The sequence below is a fragment of the Idiotropiscis lumnitzeri genome, chromosome 2 (genome assembly GCF_059441095.1).
Source record: "Idiotropiscis lumnitzeri isolate Australia: NSW breed Sydney's pygmy pipehorse chromosome 2, RoL_Ilum_1.0, whole genome shotgun sequence".
NCBI lineage: Eukaryota > Metazoa > Chordata > Actinopteri > Syngnathiformes > Syngnathidae > Idiotropiscis > Idiotropiscis lumnitzeri.
The window spans coordinates 24,912,766-24,933,879 of NC_142392.1; the positions used below are offsets into that span (position 1 = coordinate 24,912,766).

At 41.3% G+C, this 21,114-nt stretch overlaps 2 protein-coding genes across 2 annotated transcripts in view; one reads left to right on the forward strand and one right to left on the reverse strand.

The window, feature by feature from the left end:
• LOC148342075 (uncharacterized) overlaps window positions 1-21,114 on the reverse strand; it is a 170,147-nt gene that overhangs the window by 57,599 nt on the left and 91,434 nt on the right. The window lies entirely within an intron of this gene.
• On the forward strand, window positions 10,778-20,086 carry LOC148342077 (uncharacterized). Its single transcript, XM_088284577.1, has 2 exons — window positions 10,778-10,901; window positions 18,378-20,086. The coding sequence occupies exons 1-2, from the start codon at window positions 10,778-10,780 to the stop codon at window positions 19,772-19,774; spliced, it is 1,521 nt and encodes a 506-aa protein (XP_088140703.1). The 3' UTR covers window positions 19,775-20,086.

A 21,114-nucleotide genomic window follows, 5' to 3' on the forward strand; every position in this document is an offset into this window, starting at 1 on the left:
TTAACGTTGAGTTTTGAGAGAAGCTTTTACCACAAACTGAGCAGGAAAAAGGTTTTTCTCCACTGTGTGTTCTTGCGTGGCTTGTTAACGTTGAGTTTTGAGAGAAGCTTTTACCACAAACTGAGCAGGAAAAATGTTTTTCTCCACTGTGCGTTCTTGTGTGCCTTACTAAATGAGACTTTCGAGAGACGCTTTTGCCACAAACTGAGCAAGAAAAAGGTTTTTCTCCAGTGTGTGTGTTTGTGTGGTTTGTTAAATTTCCCTTTTGGGAGAAGCATTTTCCACAAACTGAGCAAGAAAAAGGTTTTTCTCCAGTGTGTGTCCTTGTGTGGTTTGTTAAATTTCCCTTTTGGGAGAAGCATTTTCCACAAACTGAGCAAGAAAAAGGTTTTTCACCACTGTGTGTTTTTCTGTGCCCTTTTAAAGACAACTTTGAAGATAATGAGTCAGTGTGACATGCCCTTTCACCTTTGGCTTGCCCATCCCCATCATCATCATCATCATCATCATCATCATCGTGATGAGGGTCTGATAATGTGTCCTCATTATGTGCTTGTGATGGCCCCCAGTGGTCTTCATCACCTTCTGTTGTCACGTAATGACTTGAGCTGCTGCTTGTAGGCTCCGCCCCTCTGTCGTCCTCACTCTCATCCTTGTTTTCAACTTCGGTCTTTATAGGGACAACGTTCACTGGTGACTTGTTGATCTCCTCCTCCTCCTCCTCCTTTTTGATGTGAGTCAAGTCTGGCTCCTCTTTCACAGAACGGAGATCATTTTGTCTGACGTCTGCAGGACACAGAGAGACAAATTTGGTTTGGTCAAGTCAAACCTCATGTGGCAACTTTGTCTTATATTGTTTTTACCGTGCTATCTTGACTTGTGCCTGCCGAACACCAATCAATGCGTGCGACCCCGATTTGAACCGGACCATGGGGGCATTTCACAAAATTACGTCCTACGATGTAAACCTCCCTTTAGCAGCACAACTGTGATAAACGAGCATTTAAAAAGGAAGCACCTTGCGGCTGATGCCCGATTTCATTCCTGAATTAGTCACAGACGTTTCTGGAAGCGAGCTGAGGTTAGCACACACAGGCTATTGTGTGCGTCTGATGGAACACCTGTTGTGGGACCCCAACATATTGATGCAGACCGCTGGGGGCCATCGCAACATAATGACATCGATAAAATAGGAATACTTCAAGTGAAATATGTTTAAAAGTATTTCATTATGCATTTAGAGATAGTCTCATCGTGGGTACTTTTTGCTTTCATGATAATCTGGATCCCTAAAAGAATTCAAGGAGCCCTGGCATCAGAGTCGCTATTTATTGCATGATTTACGTTTGGTTTTTTTTTTTACCCAAAATGACATTTATTCTGCTAGTACATTCCGACATTACCCTTTTTATATTTATAAAATTTCTGTTTCTAAATAAATTTTAAAACAAATTTACGTTTGAAGAGTAAAAGTTCTTACACATCAGCATTAAGCAACAACACTTTCACTCTGACTTTCATGTTGACATATTTGAATAATGACTGTATATTTTAAAGTTAACCAATATGTATTCGAATTCAACTAAGATACACCATAATATTTTAAGAGGTCACAGAATTATTTTGTACCTGCAATGATGCATAACAGCCACAGGGTGTCAGTAATGAGTAACAAAGTAACACAACACCTCCCACTGTTCCGTCATCATTGTCATTTGCATAAATTACCAGGAACTATGAGATGCAAACCACCTGGGCCACAGGAACTTTATTACCAGGAACTAAATGTTCCTGGCCTTGTTGGTAGAAAAGGGGGTTGTGACGTTCTCCCTTTTTAAGCCCATAGTAAGCCAAAGATGCAGATGCATTCCTTGCAGCATGCGCTTGTTCACTGATGAGATCCGAGCAACCCTGGATGGATGCATTAAATGTATTTTAAATGTTTGGATGAGGTGAAACTATGCACACGTGCACAAAACTGTGCAGGGCCACCCGAGGTTCATTGACCGAGGCAGTACAAAGTTAATAAATAAGACCAATACGTACTTGATTTTTAAAAAAAAAAAACAACTTTGTGTTTTATCGACTAAAATTCATCAACCGCCATTGATATTTTTGCCGCAGTGTGCACAGTTTTTAGATTCAGGTTGAATCATTCCATAAGGAATTGCTTGAACTAGTTATGTCAGAGAAGTTATTGTAAAAAATGAGACAAGCCTTCATAAATGAATCACCCAGCCAAGATTGTCTGTCACTTGCGAGGAGCAGTCCGCCAAAGAGAAAAGCTTTCCCGCTCCTGTGCGGCCTTTATTGAAGCACAGCAAAGCAATTTGTATATGCAAACTCATAAAGAATGGAAAAACATTAACACTTTGACTCTATCACACCCATCCACACGCTTCCTGTTGTTCGAACGGTTTCAGCTTACAAGACATGTTTGGGTCACACATCTGCTAAACGGTTTCCTGTCAAACACGGTTCAAGACGTGCATCTGTTTTTGTGGCTTCCTGCTAAACTGCCAGCATAGACACAACTCTGTTACCACTGAACTCACGTTTTCCTGTTTAAGAGGTCCATGTTTTTGTGACCTTCTATTAACCTGTAAGCATAGTTTTGAAACATGATGACATGACAAACTTAATTTCTTTCACAATAATATAAAAACTTTCGCAGATATCGCAAAAACAAATTGGAGAAGCTGTGGAGCAGAGCACAACATCAGTCAGACCCCGGGTCCACAACCCCTCTGGCAGAGACGCAAACAGAGCTTTCGCTTCAGAGTGACCCATTCACTGTCTACCATACTGTCGAGAAATTCGGAAAATGTTCCATAACAGAAGAATTCGTCATGGGTGCTGAAACACCACACCCTTCTTGTGACGGAGTATTCGACATCAAAAATTAACTCTGCCAAAAGTCTTCACCAATGGGCCGAAATCTTTAGTATGATGATGCGCACCGATAGTTAATGTGATTTGTGGCTCCGCGAACAGAGACAATTCATACCGTTTCCTCTGCTCTGGGGCAAGGCACACATGCGAGGCAGCACCGGCAGACATCACAAATACATAATCCTAATGCAAGATGCACTTCTGACCCTCGAAATTGGGTGAATGCATCCTGAAAAACCAAATCATCAGAACTGAGTGTTCAATGCAAAGGACCAATTGGTGGTTTGAATGGGTGGAGGCGGCTACACCGCGCAGACCAGAGCAGGAACAGGACGGACCAGCTGCGGGAGGATGGAGACCCTGGTCTCAGAGCTGCCCAGTCGACTGGAACGGAGGACAACATATGCTTCCCCCGGCGGATGTGCACAGTCAAATTCAGTCCCTTCTGGAAATTCAGTCCCACTCGAATTCCAGTGTTTGTTTCACAGGTGTGGGTTCGGACCATGGCAGTGACTCGGCCAATGTCAAGAGTCCCACAAGCGTGACAGTGTTGTTGCTCATTGGGATATGCAGAAGGAACTTGCAAAGCGTGGAATATCTTGTTCCACCATCAAAAACTGTTGTCCATCAATTGTCACCGGAATGCCAAGACCTGCCGGTCCTTGAATGCTGAGGCTCCGCGGGCACCCCTTTCGTGGAATGGGGTCCCAATCGGGTTGAGGCGTCAAGTGTGCGTTTGGAAGCCATCGAAGCGTTGTCGGAAGAGGGGGTAGCGGTGGCGCCCCGTGCTAGTGGACCTCTTTGTGACAGGCATGGCGCTGGACCACAGGATGGCACATTTCAGGAAGTGGCTCGGTTTGGACCGCTCATCACCCAGTGACCCCACAACCCACAGCAAGAGCACATCCCACTCACAACCCATGTCTATAACCACCCCTACTTCTGTTATGTGACCTTGTTGACCGGCCGGTGCGGACAACAAGCCTGCTGTGGCGCTGCGTCACCAGAACCTGGCCCAGGAGCAGCGGAAACGGAAAGAGCAGACGCAATGGGAGCTGTGTGCGTCGGCTGCTGCATTAGCTGCTTCCCCCCTGCTTTATTTTATTTTTTCCCCCCCCATATTCTTTTTTCCGATCCCGGTGAATTAGCACTCTTGGCCCCCTGAACCCGCGAGTGTAACAATTCTTTTTCTACATCCAATACAATATTTTCTTTCATCGATGCAAAAACGGGGGTTCTACTCATTCTGATTAGCAGTTTCTCATTGACGGACTGTTTCGCTTGATGTCAGTAACTGGGAGGCGCACGCCCTCGAGGACGGCCACCCGGCACAGCTGTGTGGTGGTGACACTATTGGACGGGTCACTGGCGGAAGCTTCAATCCATTCGCGTCTCGCCCCGTCTCCCACAAGAGCTCACCAACTTAATCCCTCATCATATTTTACAAATGCCAATGCCAATTGGTTTTGTCTTCTGTTTATGATTCATATTCATAATAATAATAATATTCCCTTTATTAGTCCCACTATGGGGAAATTCGAGATTCGAACCCAGGCCTCCGGGGAGACTGGGTCCTGAACGCGGCGCCTTAGACCACTCGGCCATCCTGGCAGCATTCAATCCCCATGAACACGTCAATTATAATTTAGCTATTCTTTTTTCACTAACTAATGTAACCCCGTTTTCCTCAACCAATGAGTCAGTATTCTTTGAAGTTGAATATCCGCAGACTAAAAATTTGTAATTTAATTTAAATCAATTTACTGTATCTCAAAAGTCCGCTCATAACATGATAATTCATGACATTCCTGTCATTTCCATCTCAAAATGTCGTTCCATTAATTGAATTACCGTAGTACATCCGTCGCCAAACTGAAGTATGGAACATTAGATGGGTTTTTTTTGTTTTGCATGACCTTTAACCTTGCATGTTCTGTTTCAACAAAATTGCATCTCTTATCAGTATCCCTGTTTCACGAGTTGCTGCCGGGGGTAAAAAGGAGGAGTTCAGAGAGGAATTTCACCCTCAGGGGCAATCCCAAACTTTTGTTTCCAGGACATTGTAACACACAGGGCTGGTTTGTTGTTCTCCTTATTGCAATTTTACTACATTCAGTCTTCCTCGAGACTGAATACGTTCTAGTGTTTGCCAAATAGTTAATCCTAGTTTCTCACTTTAGCTTTTCACAGTCAATATATGAACTTTTTCAACTGCACAATCACTTCATTGAGGTCTAATTATCAATTGTTTACCATAGTCAGACTTTTGCCGTCAAAGAGACCTGTTCCTTAACCATATGTAAACGTTTTCATCACTCAGAGCTTTTCCGTGTTGACAAATCAGATTCCACGGAACATGCATTCATTCTTTTATGATCTTAGATTTCTCTATTTAAATGGTGACAAAATTATAATTATTTTTAACAGAATTTAATAAAAACGTCCACAAGCATAGAATGGATGTTTGGTTGGTGTTAGATGAACGGATATTAGGAGACTTAATTTTTTCGACAAACATCGATTATGAATGAACATGTCCTTTCAATGTATTTAACTTTGCCACGTCTTACCTTCACCCTCACTGTTCATAACAAAAAATATTTTCTTGTCAAATAAATATGCTTATATAAACTCAAGAAATTCCAAGTTTTGTTTTGAATTAAGTCACATAATTATACATGCTTGGTTTGACACATGTTGTTCATATGTATAGTGTTGGGGCCGCAACTAATGATTGCCTGTTTGTCCTTTACAAAAATAGTTTATAATTTAATTGTTACCAATTATTTGATTAATCAGTTGTTGGAATTCATTCATAGTCATGTTGACCCTTGGCCGTGGAAACATATTTTGAGTGATCAGTGGATGGCCCAACAGGTGTCACATACTTAATATTTAAAGTAGACCCAGCATGACACAAAATGGTGTGCTTGATCTACTTACTAAATGTAAGGTAACTTTTTGCATCACATTTTTATGTAGATAGTGCAAGGATTGTTTTGTAAAGGCTACTTCATTTCTTGTGTGGAAGAAATTAGATTTGCAAGTAAAATCCACTTAACTTTGCAAGTCAGGTTAGTTTTATTTTCGCAAGTAAACTCTACTTAACTTTGCAAGCAAGTTAACTTGAATAGTTAGGTTGCATTTACTGAAGTAATGTAGTTAACAAACTTGCAGAATTAAGTTGACTTCACTTGCAAAATTTAAACTAACTTTACATGTAAAATTAAGTAGACTTTACAAAACCGCTTTCTTATGCACAAGAAATTAAGTAGATGAAAAAAGCACTGTCCTTGCTTTATAAACATAAATGTGTGATGCAAAAGGTTACCTTACATTTTCTAAGTAGATCAGCCCCCAAATTTTTATTAGTGTGGATATAAAAATACACTACATCTGTCAGCATAGTTTTGAAACATGATGACATGACAAACTTAATTTCTTTAACAACATATAACAACTGGAATATGTAAAATGTTAAATAATCAGCTCAAATTCTAAACTGGGGGAAAAAACACGGAGTTTACCCCCCACTAATGGTTATTCTTTGGCATTTATTTTCTGCACTGATTTCATTTGGCATAAACAAATGTTCAGCAAACTGGCAAGTAAAAGGCAACATTTAAAACGGCAATAACCTTGAACGATTTCCCCAAACAACTTAATGTTGTGATGCATATTTTTAACGATAGAAAGTCGTTCTTTACAAAGCAAATAAGAGTCAGACGCGTACAAACCTGCTTTGTGTAGCACAACACGAGGCTGGTTGCAAACTTCGCCCAGCAGTTGAAGATGTTGCTCGTTCTCTTATTTTATTCCACAAAGTTCCTCTTTGTACTTGGGTGTCGTTCTAGCACACATTTTCAAACGCCAATCTCAACAAATCCGCACTTGATCTCTGCTTGGCGATAACTCGTGTGCTTCTCTTTGTTCGACGAGACGAATGAAAGATGGCGTCGTTTTTTTCCTTCGAGAAAACCGCAGTCTGTTCGGCACTAGAGCGGAAGAACAGGACACACCCCGCTGTGATATGATTGGCTGCTGGCTGTGTGGAGCACTGTCACCAACTCACCGACAGATGTCACCATTTACGATGCAAATCATTGTGATCTTCTTCTCAACATTGGAAAAACGTACGATTTGAACCGTGTGCACATGAACAAACATTTTTGTTCCCAAATATGAACTTGAGAGATGTATTGAATTTTACTTTTGTTGCTGGTTTTGTTTATACATCTGACACCATGTCGTCGGTTGGAGAGTATTTCAAATGTATTTCCCTATTATTAACAGTTGACATGATAAAGTGATACTTTATGTCAACATATTTGCCTTTTTACAGGGTTTTTCACCAGGTTGTGATGTGGTTGCGAATTTTAAATTAAAATATGTCACTCTTTTATTACCTAACTGTTATTGTGTTCGAAAATGATTTCGGTATTTATTTAAAGTACTTTAATATTTCATTATTCGTTTCAGTATTCATTAAACTACAATAATTCACTATTAATTTCAAGATTCATTGAACTCTTTTAGGAATAATTTAGTATTCAATGTTTAATCGTTACAGTATTTAATTTTTAAATTTTTGTTTCACCATTTTGTTCAATCTTAATCTTATGGAAAATTATTTAGCAAGCACCAACACAAGGTTTTTAAAGATAAAGATGTCCTTTAATAGTCCCACAATGGGTAAATTTGCAGTGTTACGACGGCAAAGATATGGATCACACAGAGGCGGTGGTGCAATGTAGCCGTTAATGTATGACATTAGCAGCAGACATTCAGAAAAAGCATGCAATATATACACAATCCCCATGTATATACACACTTACATCCCACAACATATACAAGTGTAAGGGAACACTCCGAATGTCTGTCCATGTTCCAGAGGGGAAATTAATAAAATGCTGCAATGATAAGACGACTGCTGTTGCGGTTCAGGGAACCGTGAGCTGGGGAAAAAGGACCCAAGAGCGATCGGGGTGATGTGAATAGGATTTATTGAATGAGGATGTGAGGGAGCAGCACGATCGGGAGCCGGCACCGGAGAGCTGGGAGTGGAGCGACGCGGCGGGTCGGGAGCGACCGCGGGAACGGCGATTGGCTGGCAGGCGGGGAGACGGCGAGCGCTGGAAGCGGGAGGCGGGCTGGCGGAGAAGCAGCGGGAGCGGCGCGGAAGTGGCAGGCGAGTGGCGTGGTGGGGGGAGAGCAGGCGAGGCGAACGCTGATCAGGAACGCGGAGATGGGCACGGGCAGCTCGGGTTCGGACGGGCACTGGACGGCTGGAGGGAGAACAAGACGACACAGAAGTCAGACGGGAACGAGCGACGAGACGATCGGGCGAACTTGCAGCGTGCAGGGACATGAGCCAATACCACGTAGGAAACGGGATAATCCGGCGTCTGGCTCCTGGCGCGGCTGGGTCTTATCCTGGTGTTGATTACTGCTGATGAGCAGCAGGTGCGCAGGAGCCGACGCCCTCTCAAGCCGGAGGCGTGCCTGGCTGGAACTGGCAGAGAACTGTAAACAAGAAACATCTCGCCCGAACCCCCCTAAACCCGACCCACCACAACTGCAATGGTAAACGAAGGATTGTATTATGATTGCTGGCATTATTTTAAACACTTACAGGACAGAAGGTCAATTATTTAATTTAGCAGGTTCATATTTACTGAATATGTTAAACATTGATGAAACGAAAAGCATTTATCAGATGAAAGTAGAAGTACTGTGCATAGATAGGATTGACTGGGATTGTAGTCATGATGTTTACTGATTTATTATATTATTCTTATATGCTAAATTTATAGTACTTAGTTTAAATGTGTGAACTTTATTGAAATTCTCAGTAGTGAGAACAAATTTGCCTACATAGCATTTCCATGAGCTGCCCTCACATTCACAGCACTTCATGGTCAAATACGACAAAGCACATTCTCCACATTGGCTGTAGAGATGCAAACATACCAAATTGGGCACTGGAGGTGTCACATAGACGCTATAGAAAAAAAACACATTCTGAAAGACATAACAATTGGAGATCGGACCACATGCACATACGCATGCAAACACACAGACACGTACTTACACTTGCACATGCACGTGCACATGCACGTGCACATACACACGCACACATGCACACCGACAAGATTACAGGGGAATGCCAGCGGGGAGAGAGACGGAGAGACTGCCCGCCGGAGAAGGCCAGCCTTGACGTGCCAGTCTTGGGGACCAGACGGGAATCAACTATCCAGACTAACCTGGGGAGGACCTTCCCTTGGACGTGGACCCGTGCCGTGGGAGGGAGCGAGGACGACCGATTCAACCTACATTACCCTTGACATAAAAAATTCCTATAAAAACTGAAGCTGGGCTGAAAGATGGCGCGCATTTTTCGACTGTGCTCGCCCGAGTGCAGTTTCTCGTGAGATTAAGAAAAAGCCGCCCAGATATCTGTCTTTGTACTATTTCCTGAACTCCAGAAATGGAAGAAACTAAATATCGGAACTCTAATCAGTTGTTGAGTTTTTATTTGACCCTTTTCTTCTTGAGTACAAAAAACGAACACGCATTGGAGTGAGTTTTGCTTTTAAAGGTTGATTTACTAACTACTTCTCATTTCCACGGTGACACAACAACAATACTAAAGCTGTTGCTTTGTTATTCATATAGAATTTTTGTTTAAAATCCCCCTGGCTCTTTTTATTGTCCTTTCTATATGTACGTATTAATAACTGTGTTTGGTTTGTTAATGTTAATAGAGTTTTTTTTTTTCTTTTTTTTTTTTAAAACGTATTAGTAAATTTTGATCATGTCACTGATCGTGTAGTGGTACACTCGCCTGAGTTGTGTGCAGGCAACGTGGATTCAGTTCCTACTCAGTGACGGTGTCTATGTCTGCCCTGTGACTGGCTGGCGACCAGTTCAGGGTGTAGTGGGCCTTTCGCCTGAAGTCAGCTGGGATCGGCTCCAGGAGCCTCCCGCGACCCTGTTCAGGATAAGCGGTGAGGATAATGAAATGACGTGACAAATATTTGTCATCTCATCAATATTTACACAACAGAGTACTGAGTTTCGAGATCCTCACTATAATAGTTCTCGAAATTATATTTCTTATCAATTTAGGTTAGTTAAGGGATATTTTATTGACAATCTAATATCAATCAACAAAGACAGAAAAAAAATTGGTGGTGGGGGGCGCGAATCTTTTTCTTCTTGGTAGGGGCGGGCGTGAAATAATTGAGAAGCACTGCTAGTATATGCCGACATTATATTCATACAATCTTGCAGCCCGAGTGAACCACAGCATTGTTGCAAGTTCGGTTGGAGAAACGTAAACGTCCCAGTGCTGTTCCAGCAGCGGCTTCTCCGGGCATAGGCGGAAGTGACGCGTGAGATGACTCGCCAATGTGGCGTTAATTTAGTTATTTTGTTAATTTTTTTATCAACCGAATTAAAATATTATATAAAATAAATATTAAAATAGTACAGCCAGGTGTAAAAAAAAACCCCACTGAGGCAAAGAAATATATATGGAAAATACGCGCTTAAAGCATGACGTCATAAGCAAGCGCGTAGCTTCCGAAGGACCTCGACCACATCCACCGACCCGTCCACACCGGAACAAAAACACCCACCGCTAAATTCATCTGATTTAGTGTGGAACTGACTGTAATTTTCTCAAAGGATGTCCAGTGCTACTCTAAAGGACTACGACATAATTCATTAAGTCTTTGTGTCCCGATAACCTCATCTTCACGCGTTGATGCTTTTCGGCGTAGTTAGCTTAGCTTGTTAGCTAGCTAGCCGCTAACGAAAAGAGGCACACGACTCATCGCCAAGCAGAGATCAAGTGCGGATTTTTGGGAATTATAATTTGAATATGTGTGAAAGAACGACACCCAAGTACAAAGAGGAACTTTGTGGAATAAAAGAAGAGAACGAGCAACATCTTCAACTGCTGGACGAAGTTTGCAACCTGCCTCGTGTTGTGCTACACAAAGCAGGTTTGTACACGTTTTACTCTCATTTGCTATGTAAAGAACGACTTTCTATTGTTAAAAATATGCATCACAACATTGAGTTGTTTGGGGAAATGCGTCCAAAGTTATTGCCGCTTTATTTTTAAATATTGCCTTTTACTTGCAGGTCTGCTGAACATTTGTTTTCGCCAAATGAAATCAGTGCAGAAAATATATGCCAAAGAATAACCAATAGGGGAGGGGGTGAACTCCATGTTTTTTTTTTTTTTTTATAAAATTTGAACTGATTATTTAACATTTTACATTTTCTGGTATTTATATCTTGTTCAAGCAATTCCTTCCGGAAGGAATTCTGCCTGACTCTAAAAAATCTGCACACTCGGGCGAAAACATCAATGGCGGTTGATCAATTTTAGTGGATAAAACACAAAATATTAAGTTTTTAAAAAAAAATCAAGCACGTAATGGTCTTATTTATTTATGAACTTTGTACTGACTTGGTCGGGTGAGAGTCAATGAACCTCGGGTGGCCCTGCATTGTTTTGTGCACATGTGCGTAGTTTCACCCCATCCAAACATTTAAAATACATTGAATGCATCCATCCAGGGTTGCACGGATCTCATCAGTGAACAAGCGCATGCTGCAAGGAATGCATCTGCATCTTTGGCTTACTATGGGCTTAAAAAGGGAGAACGTCACAACCCCCTTTTCTACCAACAAGTCCAGGAACATTTAGTTCCTGGTCATAAAGTTCCTGTGGCTCAGGTGGTTTGCATCTCCCCCGCAACTCATAGTTCCTGGTAATTTATGCAAATGACAATGTTGTGTTACTTTGTTACTCATTACTGACACCCTATGGCTGTTAAGCATCGTTGCAGTTCCAAAATAATTCAGTGAACTCTTAAAATATTTTGGTGTATCTTAGTCGAATTTGAATACATATTGGATAACTTTAAAATATACAGTCATTATTCAAATATGTCAACATGAAAGTCAGAGTGAAAGTGTTGTTGCTTAATGCTTATGTGTAGGGATTTTGACTCTTCAAACATAATGTTGTTTTAAAATTTATTTAAAAACAGAAATTTTATAAAAAATAAAAAGGGGAATGTTGGAATGTACGAGCAGGCTAAATGTAAATCATGCAATAAATAGCGACTCTGATGCCAGGGCCCCTTTAATTCTTTTAGAGATCCAGATTATAATGGAAGTAAAAATACCCACGATGAAACTTTCTCTAAATGCGAAAAGAAATACTTGAAAACATATTTCACTTGAAGGATTCCTATTTTATCAATGACATTATGTTGCGATGGCCCCCAGTGGCCCCCATTAAAAAGTTAGGGTCCCACAACAGGTGTTCCATCAGACGCACACGATAGCCTGTGTGTGCTTACTTCAGCTCGCTTCCAGAAACGTCTGTGACTATGTCAGGAATAAAATCGGGCATCAGCCGCAACGTGCTTCCTTTTTAAATGCTCGTTTATCACAGTTGTGCTGCTAAAGGGAGGTTTACATCGTAGGACGTAATTTTGTGAAATGCCCCCATGGTCCGGTCCAAGTTGGGGTCGCACGCATTGCTCCGTATGCGGCAGGCACAAGTCAAGGTAACACGGTAGGAACAATATAAGACAAAGTCGCCGCCCGAACTTTAACTTGACCAAACCAAATTCGCCTTTTTGTGTCCTGCAGACGTCAGACAAAATGATCTCCGTTCTGTGAAAGAGGAGCCAGACTTGACTCACATCAAAAAGGGGGAGGAGATCACTTCCACGTATCATATTGGGCACTTTGTGGCATGGAACACAGTAAGGATCGAGGCGTACCGTTGTGTGGAGGGCCCGACGGTTTCGCTGGTACGTAGCAAGAGTAATGCATTAAGTCTGGGCCGGTTCGACTCCGCTGTTCAGATACGTACCCTGTGATTAATCGTGTTCTGGTCAAGACCACGCAAAATCAAAAACCTGGCTACCATCTACTGTGGGACCAGGAAGTCAGGCAGCCCCCACGCAGGAGATAAGGGGTGATAGTTATAAACCAGTGCCAGTCCCTCCTTTGTAGAAAGAATTGCCCCTTCTAAAAGCCGTATGTGATTGCATTGATATTCCGTTTTATCAGTTCAACTAATGCGTGTGCGTCCTAGTGTGCATTGAAAGATGCAGCGTAAAAAATCTGTTTAAAAATTTGCATAATAACTAAAGCAAAATTAGAATGAGAAAGATAATTGGCTACATAATCATTGGGGTGAAATTAATCATTGCAAGAAGCGGTGATTTAAATAGAGAAATCTAAGATCATAAAAGGATGAATGCATGTTCCGTGGAATGTGATTTGTCAACACGGAAAAGCCCTGAGTGATGAAAACGTGAACATATGGTTAAGGAACAGGTCTCTTTGACGGCCAAAGTCTGACTATGGTAAACAATTGATAATTAGACCTCAATGAAGTGATTGTGCAGTTGAAAAAGTTCATATCTTGACTGTGAAAAGCTAAAGTGAGAAACTAGGATTAACTATTTGGCAAACACTAGAACGTATTCAGTCTCGAGGAAGACTGAATGCAGTAAAATTGCAATAAGAAGAACAATAAACCTTCCCAGAGTGTTACAATGTCCTGGAAACAAAAGTTTGGGATTGCCCCTGAGGGTGAAATTCCTCTCTGAACTCCTCCTTTGTGCCCCCGGCAGCAACTCATGAAACAGGGAAACTGATAAAAGATACAATTTTGTTGAAACGGAACATGCAAGGTTAAAGGTCATGCAAAATGAAAAAAATAAAACATCTAATGTTCCATACTTCAGTTTGGCGACAGATGTACTACGGCAATTCAATTAATGGAACGACATTTTGAGATGGAAATGACAGGAATATGATGAATTATCATGTTGTGATGGATTAAATTAGATTATGAATTAAATTACAAATTTTTAGTCTGTGGATAATCCACTTCAAAGAATACTGACTCATTGGTTGAGGAAAACGGGGTTATATTAGTTCAGTGGTTCTCAATTATTTCCTGTCACGCCCCCTCTACCAAGAAGAAAATAAATTAGCTCCCCCCACCACAATATTTTTACATTTCGTACTCATGTACATGTTCTTTGTATATTAATGTTGGATTGTCAATAAAATATCCCTTAACAAAGATAAATTGATTAAAAAAAATATCATTTTGAGAACGACTATTGTGAGGATCTCGAAACTCAGCACTCTGTGGTGCGAATATTGATGGGATGATAAATATTTACTATACGTTTTTGTTTAGTTTTTTTTAACTTTATTAACATGAACAAACCAAACAGTTATTAATACATACATAATATAGAAAAGACAAAAAGAGCCAGGGGGATTTCAAACTAAAATTCTTTGTAAATAACATAAAGCAACAGTTTTAATATGTTGACAATACATTTTTTTTTTTTATGTTTACAATCTGATTGACGTCAAACCGCTTCGTTTTGATGACGTCAGCCATTTCCGTGTTCCAGCCTGAGAGCGTCTGCTAAATTGCTCATGTAGCCATCGTCTTCTTTTGTTTGGATACGTAATGGTTGCAATACAACATTTCTGTTCATAGCTGCTGGCTCTCCGCCCGAACGCGGTTTGAGTCAGACTTCTTTTCAAAGTCGAGCGTCCATCGAAGCAATTCATTTTAGCGATTAGCGTGCTTAGCGCCTCCTTGCTCGCTCTGCTGAGGCGCAAGATAGCTTGGCGCGGGGCATTTCGGGAGCGGCGAAAGAAATCACTTCCGGGTCAACGAGCGACGGGGTGACGCTTTTTTTTTTGTTAATCAGGACTGCGTGAACTCGGGGCACAAACAGCTTTGACAAGCTCAAACTCGCGTTGTCTGAGATCGCCTTTTTTGGTTCCAAAACCATGCAAATCATGTTCCCCAGGGTCCCACACGCCCCCCTGAGCATCGCACCACGCCTCCCCAGGGGGGCGCGCCCCACTATTTGAGAATCACTGTATTAGTTAGTTAAAAAAGAATAGCTAAATTATAGTTGTGTTCATGGGGATTGAATATGAATCATAAACAGAAGACAAAACCAATTGGCATTTGTAAAATATATGTAAAATATTAAGTTGGTGAGCTCTTATGGGAGACGGGGCGAGACGCGAATGGATTGAAGCTTCCGCCAGTCACCCGTCCAATAGTGTCACCACCACTCAGCTGTGCTGGGTGGCCGTCCTCGAGGGCGTGCGCCTCCCAGTTACTGACATCAAGCGAAACAGTCCGTCAAGGAGAAACTGCTAATCAGAATGAGTAGAACCCCCGTTTTTGCATCGATGAAAGAAAATATTGTATTGGATGGAGAAAAAGAATTGTTACACCTGCGGGTTCAGAGGGACAAGAGTGCTAATTCACCCGGAAAGGAAAAAAGAATATGGGGGGAAAAAAATAAAATAAAACCGGGGGGAAGCAGCTAATGCAGCAGCCGACGCGTGCAGCTCATTGCGTCTGCTCTTACCGTTTCCGCTGCTCCTGGGCCAGGTTCTGGTGACGCAGTGCCACAGCAGGATTGTTGTCCGCACCGGCCAGTCAACAAGGTCATGTAACAGAAGTAGGGGTGGTTATAGACATGGGTTGTGAGTGGGACGTGCTTTTGCTGTGGGGTCACTGGGTGATGAGTGGTCCAAAACGAGCCACTTCCTGAAATGTGCCATCCTGTGGTCCAGCGCCATGCCTGTCACAAAGAGGTCCACTAGCACGGGGGCGCCACCGCTACCCCCTCCTCCGACAACGCTTCGATGGCTTCCAAACGCACACTTGACGCCTCAACCCGATTGGGACCACATTCCACGATAGGGGTGCCCGCAGAGCCTCAGCATTCAAGGACCGGCAAGTCTTAGCATTCCGATGACGTTTGATGGACAACAGTTTTAGATGGTGGAACAAGATATTCCACGCTTTGCAAGTTCCTTCTGCATATCCCAGTGAGCAAAAACACTGTCACCCTTGTGGGACTCTTGACATTGGCCGAGTCACTGCCATGGTCCGAACCCACACCTGTGAAACACTGGAATTCGAGTGGGACTGAATTTCCAGAAGGGACTGAATTTGACTGTGCACATCCGGCGGGGGAAGCATATATTGTCCTCCGTTCCAGTAGACTGGGCAGCTCTGAGACCAGGGTCTCCATCCTCCCGCGGGGGGTACGTCCTTGTTCCTGCTCTGGTCTGCGCGGTGTAGCCGCCTCCACCCATTCAAACCACCAATTGGTCCTTTGCATTGAACACTGAGTTATGATGATTTTGTTTGTCAGGATGCATTCACCCAATTTCGAGGGTCAAAAGTGCATCTTGCTTTTGGATTATGTATTTGTGATGTCTACCGGTGCTGCCACGCATGTGTGCCTTGCCCCAGAGCCGAGGAAACGGTATGAATTGTCTCTGTTCGCTGAGCCACAAATTACATTAACAATCGGTGCGCATCATCATACTAAAGATTTCGGCCCATTGGTGAAGACTTTTGGCAGAGTTAATTTCAGATGTAGAATACCCCATGTCACGAGCAGGGTGTGGTGTTTCAGCACCCATTCCGAATTCTTCTGTTACGGAACATTTTCCGAATTTCGACACTATGGTGGACCCGGGGTCTGACTGATGTTGTGCTCTGGTCCACAGCTTCTCCAATTTGTTTTTGCTATATCTGCGAAAGTTTTTATATTATTGTGAAAGAAATTAAGTTTGTCATGTCATCATGTTTCAAAACTATGCTTACGGGTTAATAGAAGGTCACAAAAACATGGACCTCTTAAACAGGAAAACGTGAGTTCAGTGGTAACAGAGTTGTGTCTATGCTGGCAGTTTAGCAGGAAGCCACAAAAACAGATGCACGTCTTGAACCGTGTTTGACAGGAAACCGTTTAGCTCGCATTGAACAGAAGTGTGATGAAGTCAAAGTGTTCATGTTTTTCCATTCTTTATGAGTTGACAAAAAACAAATTTCTTTGCTGTGCTTCAAGAAAAGGCCGCACAGGAGCGGGAACGCTTTTCTCTTTGCCGGACTGCTCCTCGCAAGTGACAAAGATAATCTTGGCTGGGTGATTCATTTATGAAGGCTTTTCTCGTTTTTGACAAAAACTCTGACATATCTTGTTCAAGCAATTCCTAATGGAATGATTCAACCGGACTCTAAAAACTGTGCACACTGCGGCAAAAAGATCAATGGAGGTTGATCAATGTTCGTGAATAAAACACAAATGATTACGTTTTTTTTTAAATCAAGTACGTATTGGTCTTATTTATGACATTTTTACTGGCTCGGTCAATGAACCTCCGATGGATCTGCACTGTTTTGTGCACATGTGCATAGTTTCACCTCATCCAAACATTTAAAATACATTTAATGCATCCATCCAGGGTTGCACGGATCTCATCAGTGAACAAGCGCATGCTGCAAGGAATGCATCTGCATCTTTGGCTTGCTATGGGCTTAAAAAGGGAGAACGTCACAACCCCCTTTTCTGCCAACAAGTCCAGGAACATTTAGTTCCTGGTAATAAAGTTCCTGTGGCCCAGGTGGTTTGCATCTACCCCACAACTCATAGTTCCTGGTAATTTATCCAAATCACAATGATGATGTATCAGTGGGATGTCTTGTGTTACTTTGTTACTCATTACTGACACCCTATGGCTGTTAAGCATCATTGCAGTTCCAAAATAATTCAGTGAACTCTTAAAATATTTTGGTGTATCTTCGTCAAATTTGAATACATATTGGCTAACTTTAAACTATACAGTCATTATTCAAATATGTCAACATGAAAGTCAGAGTGAAAGTGTTGTTGCTTAATGCTTTAGTGTAGGAATTTTTACTCTTCAAACGTAATTTTGTTTTAAAATTTATTTCAAAACAGAAATTTTATAAAAATTAATAGGGTAATGTCGGAACTTACTCGCAGGATAAATGTCATTTTGGGTAAAAAAACCCCAAACGTAAATCATACAATAAATAGCGACTCCGATTCCAGGGCCCCTTAAATTCTTTTAGGGATCCAGATTATAATGGAAGCAAAAATACCCACGATGAAACTATCTCTAAATGCAAAAAGAAATACTTGTAAATATATTTCACTTGAACGATTCCTATTTTATCAATGACATCATGTTGCGATGACCCCCAGTGGTCTGCATCAATATGTTCGGGTCCCACAACAGGTGTTCCATCAGACGCACACAATAGCCTGTGTGTGCTAACTTCAGCTTGCTTCCAGAAACGTCTGTGACTATGTCAGGAATGAAATCGGGCATCAGCCGCAACGTGCTTCCTTTTTAAATGCTCGTTTATCACCGTTGTGCTGCGAAAGGGCGGTTTACATCGTAGGACGTAATTTTGTGAAATGCCCCCATGGTCCGGTCCAAGTTGGGGTTGCACGCATTGCTCCGTGTGCGGCAGGCACAAGTCAAGGTAGCACAGTAGAAATAATATAAGACAAAGTCGCCGCCTGAGCTTTGACTTTACCAAACCAAATTTGTCTTTCTGTGTCCTACAGACGTCAGTGAATACGATCTCCGTTCTGTGAAAGAGGAGCCAGACTGGACTCACATCAAAAAGGAGGAGGCGGAGGAGGAGATCAACAAGTCACCAGTGAACGTTCTCCCTATAAAGTCTGAAGATGAAAACAAGGATGTGAGTGAGGACAACAGAGGGGCGGAGCCTACAAGCAGCAGTTCAAGTCATCACGTGACAACAGAAGGTGATGAAGACCACTGGGGGCCATCACAAGCACAAAATGAGGACACATTATCAGACGCTCATGACGACGATGATGATGATAATGAGCAAACTAAAGGTGAAAGGGGATGTCACACTGACTCATTAACTTCAAAGTTGTCTTTTAAAGGGCACAAAAAAACACACAGTGTTGAAAAATCTTTTTCCTGCTCAGTTTGTGGCAAAAGCTTCTCTCAAAAGTTTGATTTAACAATCCACACAAGAATTCACAGTGGAGAAAAATCTTTTTCATGCTCAGTTTGTGGAAAATGCTTCTCTCAAAAGGGAAGTTTAACAGAACACACAAGAACACACACTGGAGAAAAACCTTTTTCATGCTCAGTTTGTGGAAAAAGCTTCTCTCAAAAGTCACATTTAACAAGTCACACAAAAACACACAGTGGAGAAAAGCCTTTTTCCTGCTCAGTTTGTGGGAAAAGCTTTTCTTCAAAGTCAAATTTAATAAAACACACAAGAACACACAGTGGAGAAAAACCTTATTCATGCTCCGTTTGTGGAAAATGCTTCTCTCAAAAGTCACATTTAACAAGTCACACAAGAACACACAGTGGAGAAAAACCTTTTTCATGCTCCGTTTGTGGAAAATGCTTCTCTCAAAAGTCACATTTAACAAGGCACACAAGAACACACAGTGGAGAAAAACCTTTTTCATGCTCAGTTTGTGGAAAATGCTTCTCTGAAAAGGCAAGTTTAACAGAACACACAAGAAAACACAGTGGAGAAAACCCTTTTTCCTGCTCAGTTTGTGGCAAGAGTTGCTCTCGAAAGTCTGATTTAATAAATCACACAAGAACACACACTGGAGAAAACCCTTTTTCCTGCTCAGTTTGTGGCAAAAGCTTTTCTTTTAAGACAAATTTAAAAACACATACACGATTACACACTGGAGAAAAACCTTTTTCATGCTCAGTTTGTGGTAAAAGCTTCTCTCAAAATTCAAGTTTAACAATCCACACAAGAACGCACAGTGGAGAAAAACCTTTTTCCTGCTTAGTTTGTGCCAAGAGGTTCTCTCGAAAGTCGTATTTACGAAGCCACACAAGAACACACAGTGGAGACAAGCCATTCAGTTGCAGCGTTTGCGCTAAAGAATTCTTCACTAAACAGGGAGCTGAGAGACACAATTGTGCTGGTGAGAAAAGCAGCGATCCTTGAAGCTTAAAAAAAAGAAAACAAAAAACTGAAGGAACTGACTCTTAGTGGTAAGATGTAAATGTGATTTTGAATAAAATATGATAAAATTGAATTTTGCAAAGATCTTTTATTGACACAAAGCCAATGTGATCAGTGCCAGAAGAACCATTGTGTCTGAGTGAGGATGAGTTTTTTTGTGTGTTCACATCAAACATTATAAATAAAATTAATTGCCTTTGCCTAGAACAACATTTGTTAACGTTATGCTTTTCAGTTGTCTTTTTAATCGTACTTAATGGAAAAGGTGTGAGAAGAAACTGTGCTTATGAAATTGCTGCCTTGCACAATCATCAATAAAATCACTTGTTCCACTTTCTCAACTGGCCTTCATTACGCTGTGAAAAGGTGAAAAACTGAACTCGAAATTGAACTCGAAAAAGAACCAGAAAGAGAAACGCGAATAGTCCCGGTTTCTCTCAAAGGTTTTGATTTGTCAGGAGTTGGCAACTTGATGGCGACTGGAGTCAGCGCTGGTTTTCTCGCTGTGTTTGGCTGGCTCGTATATGTATGGTCCATTGAACAAAACTCAAACTCTTCAAATATCCCCTCACATACATTTAATATTTCGCTTTCTGAATAAATTTCTGACTAGCTAAGACCTCTTTCCAGGTTGAGCTCTATCAAGCGTTTGGGGCTTGTTGCTAAGCAGAATCTTACTTCGGAAAAAACGTATCATTTTGTCAAATATACTAAATATTTTTGTTCATGCTCTATTATATTTTTTATATATTGGATTATTTTTATAATGGAATAGGGAAATATTAAAATTGGCAACCACATACAGACCTAATTCAATTAATATGAAATATAAAACATTTTATAACTATTGAACTCAATGAGAAGAGTCCTAATCTTGAAATAAATATTGAATTATAAAAATGACTAATGTTTTAATTTCAATAACCCGACCCCAGATGAGCGGCAGAAAATGGCTGGATGGATGGAATAATTTAAATTGCATACATATTCAAATGAACAAATATGTTAAGAAATATTCAAGAGTGAAATAAAAAGGTTTAAATTAATATTGATATAATTTTACATTAAAATAATTGAATAAATATTGTAGTATTACATAAGAAAGCTTAAATATACATTGAAATAAATAAAAACAAAAGTTGTGTATTTTTAAATGGCCTAATTTAGATATGGGAAGTAATTCTCTTGATGAAACTATGAAGGGACTGGAGCTCACAGAAGTGACCAGTCTTGGTTCTGAAGTTCCGATGTAACCAGATACTGCCCTGAGAGAAAATAGGCCTGAGCATTGTTTATGGTGGGGGCAATTTTCTCGCCAGCTC

Coding starts and splice junctions, on each gene's coding strand:
- LOC148342077 (XM_088284577.1), top strand. CDS start 10,778: ATGTGTGAAAGAACGACACCCAAGTACAAAGAGGAACTTTGTGGAATA. Junction 10,902..18,377: donor TGTTGTGCTACACAAAGCAG/GTTTGTACACGT, acceptor TGTGTCCTACAG/ACGTCAGTGAATACGATCTC.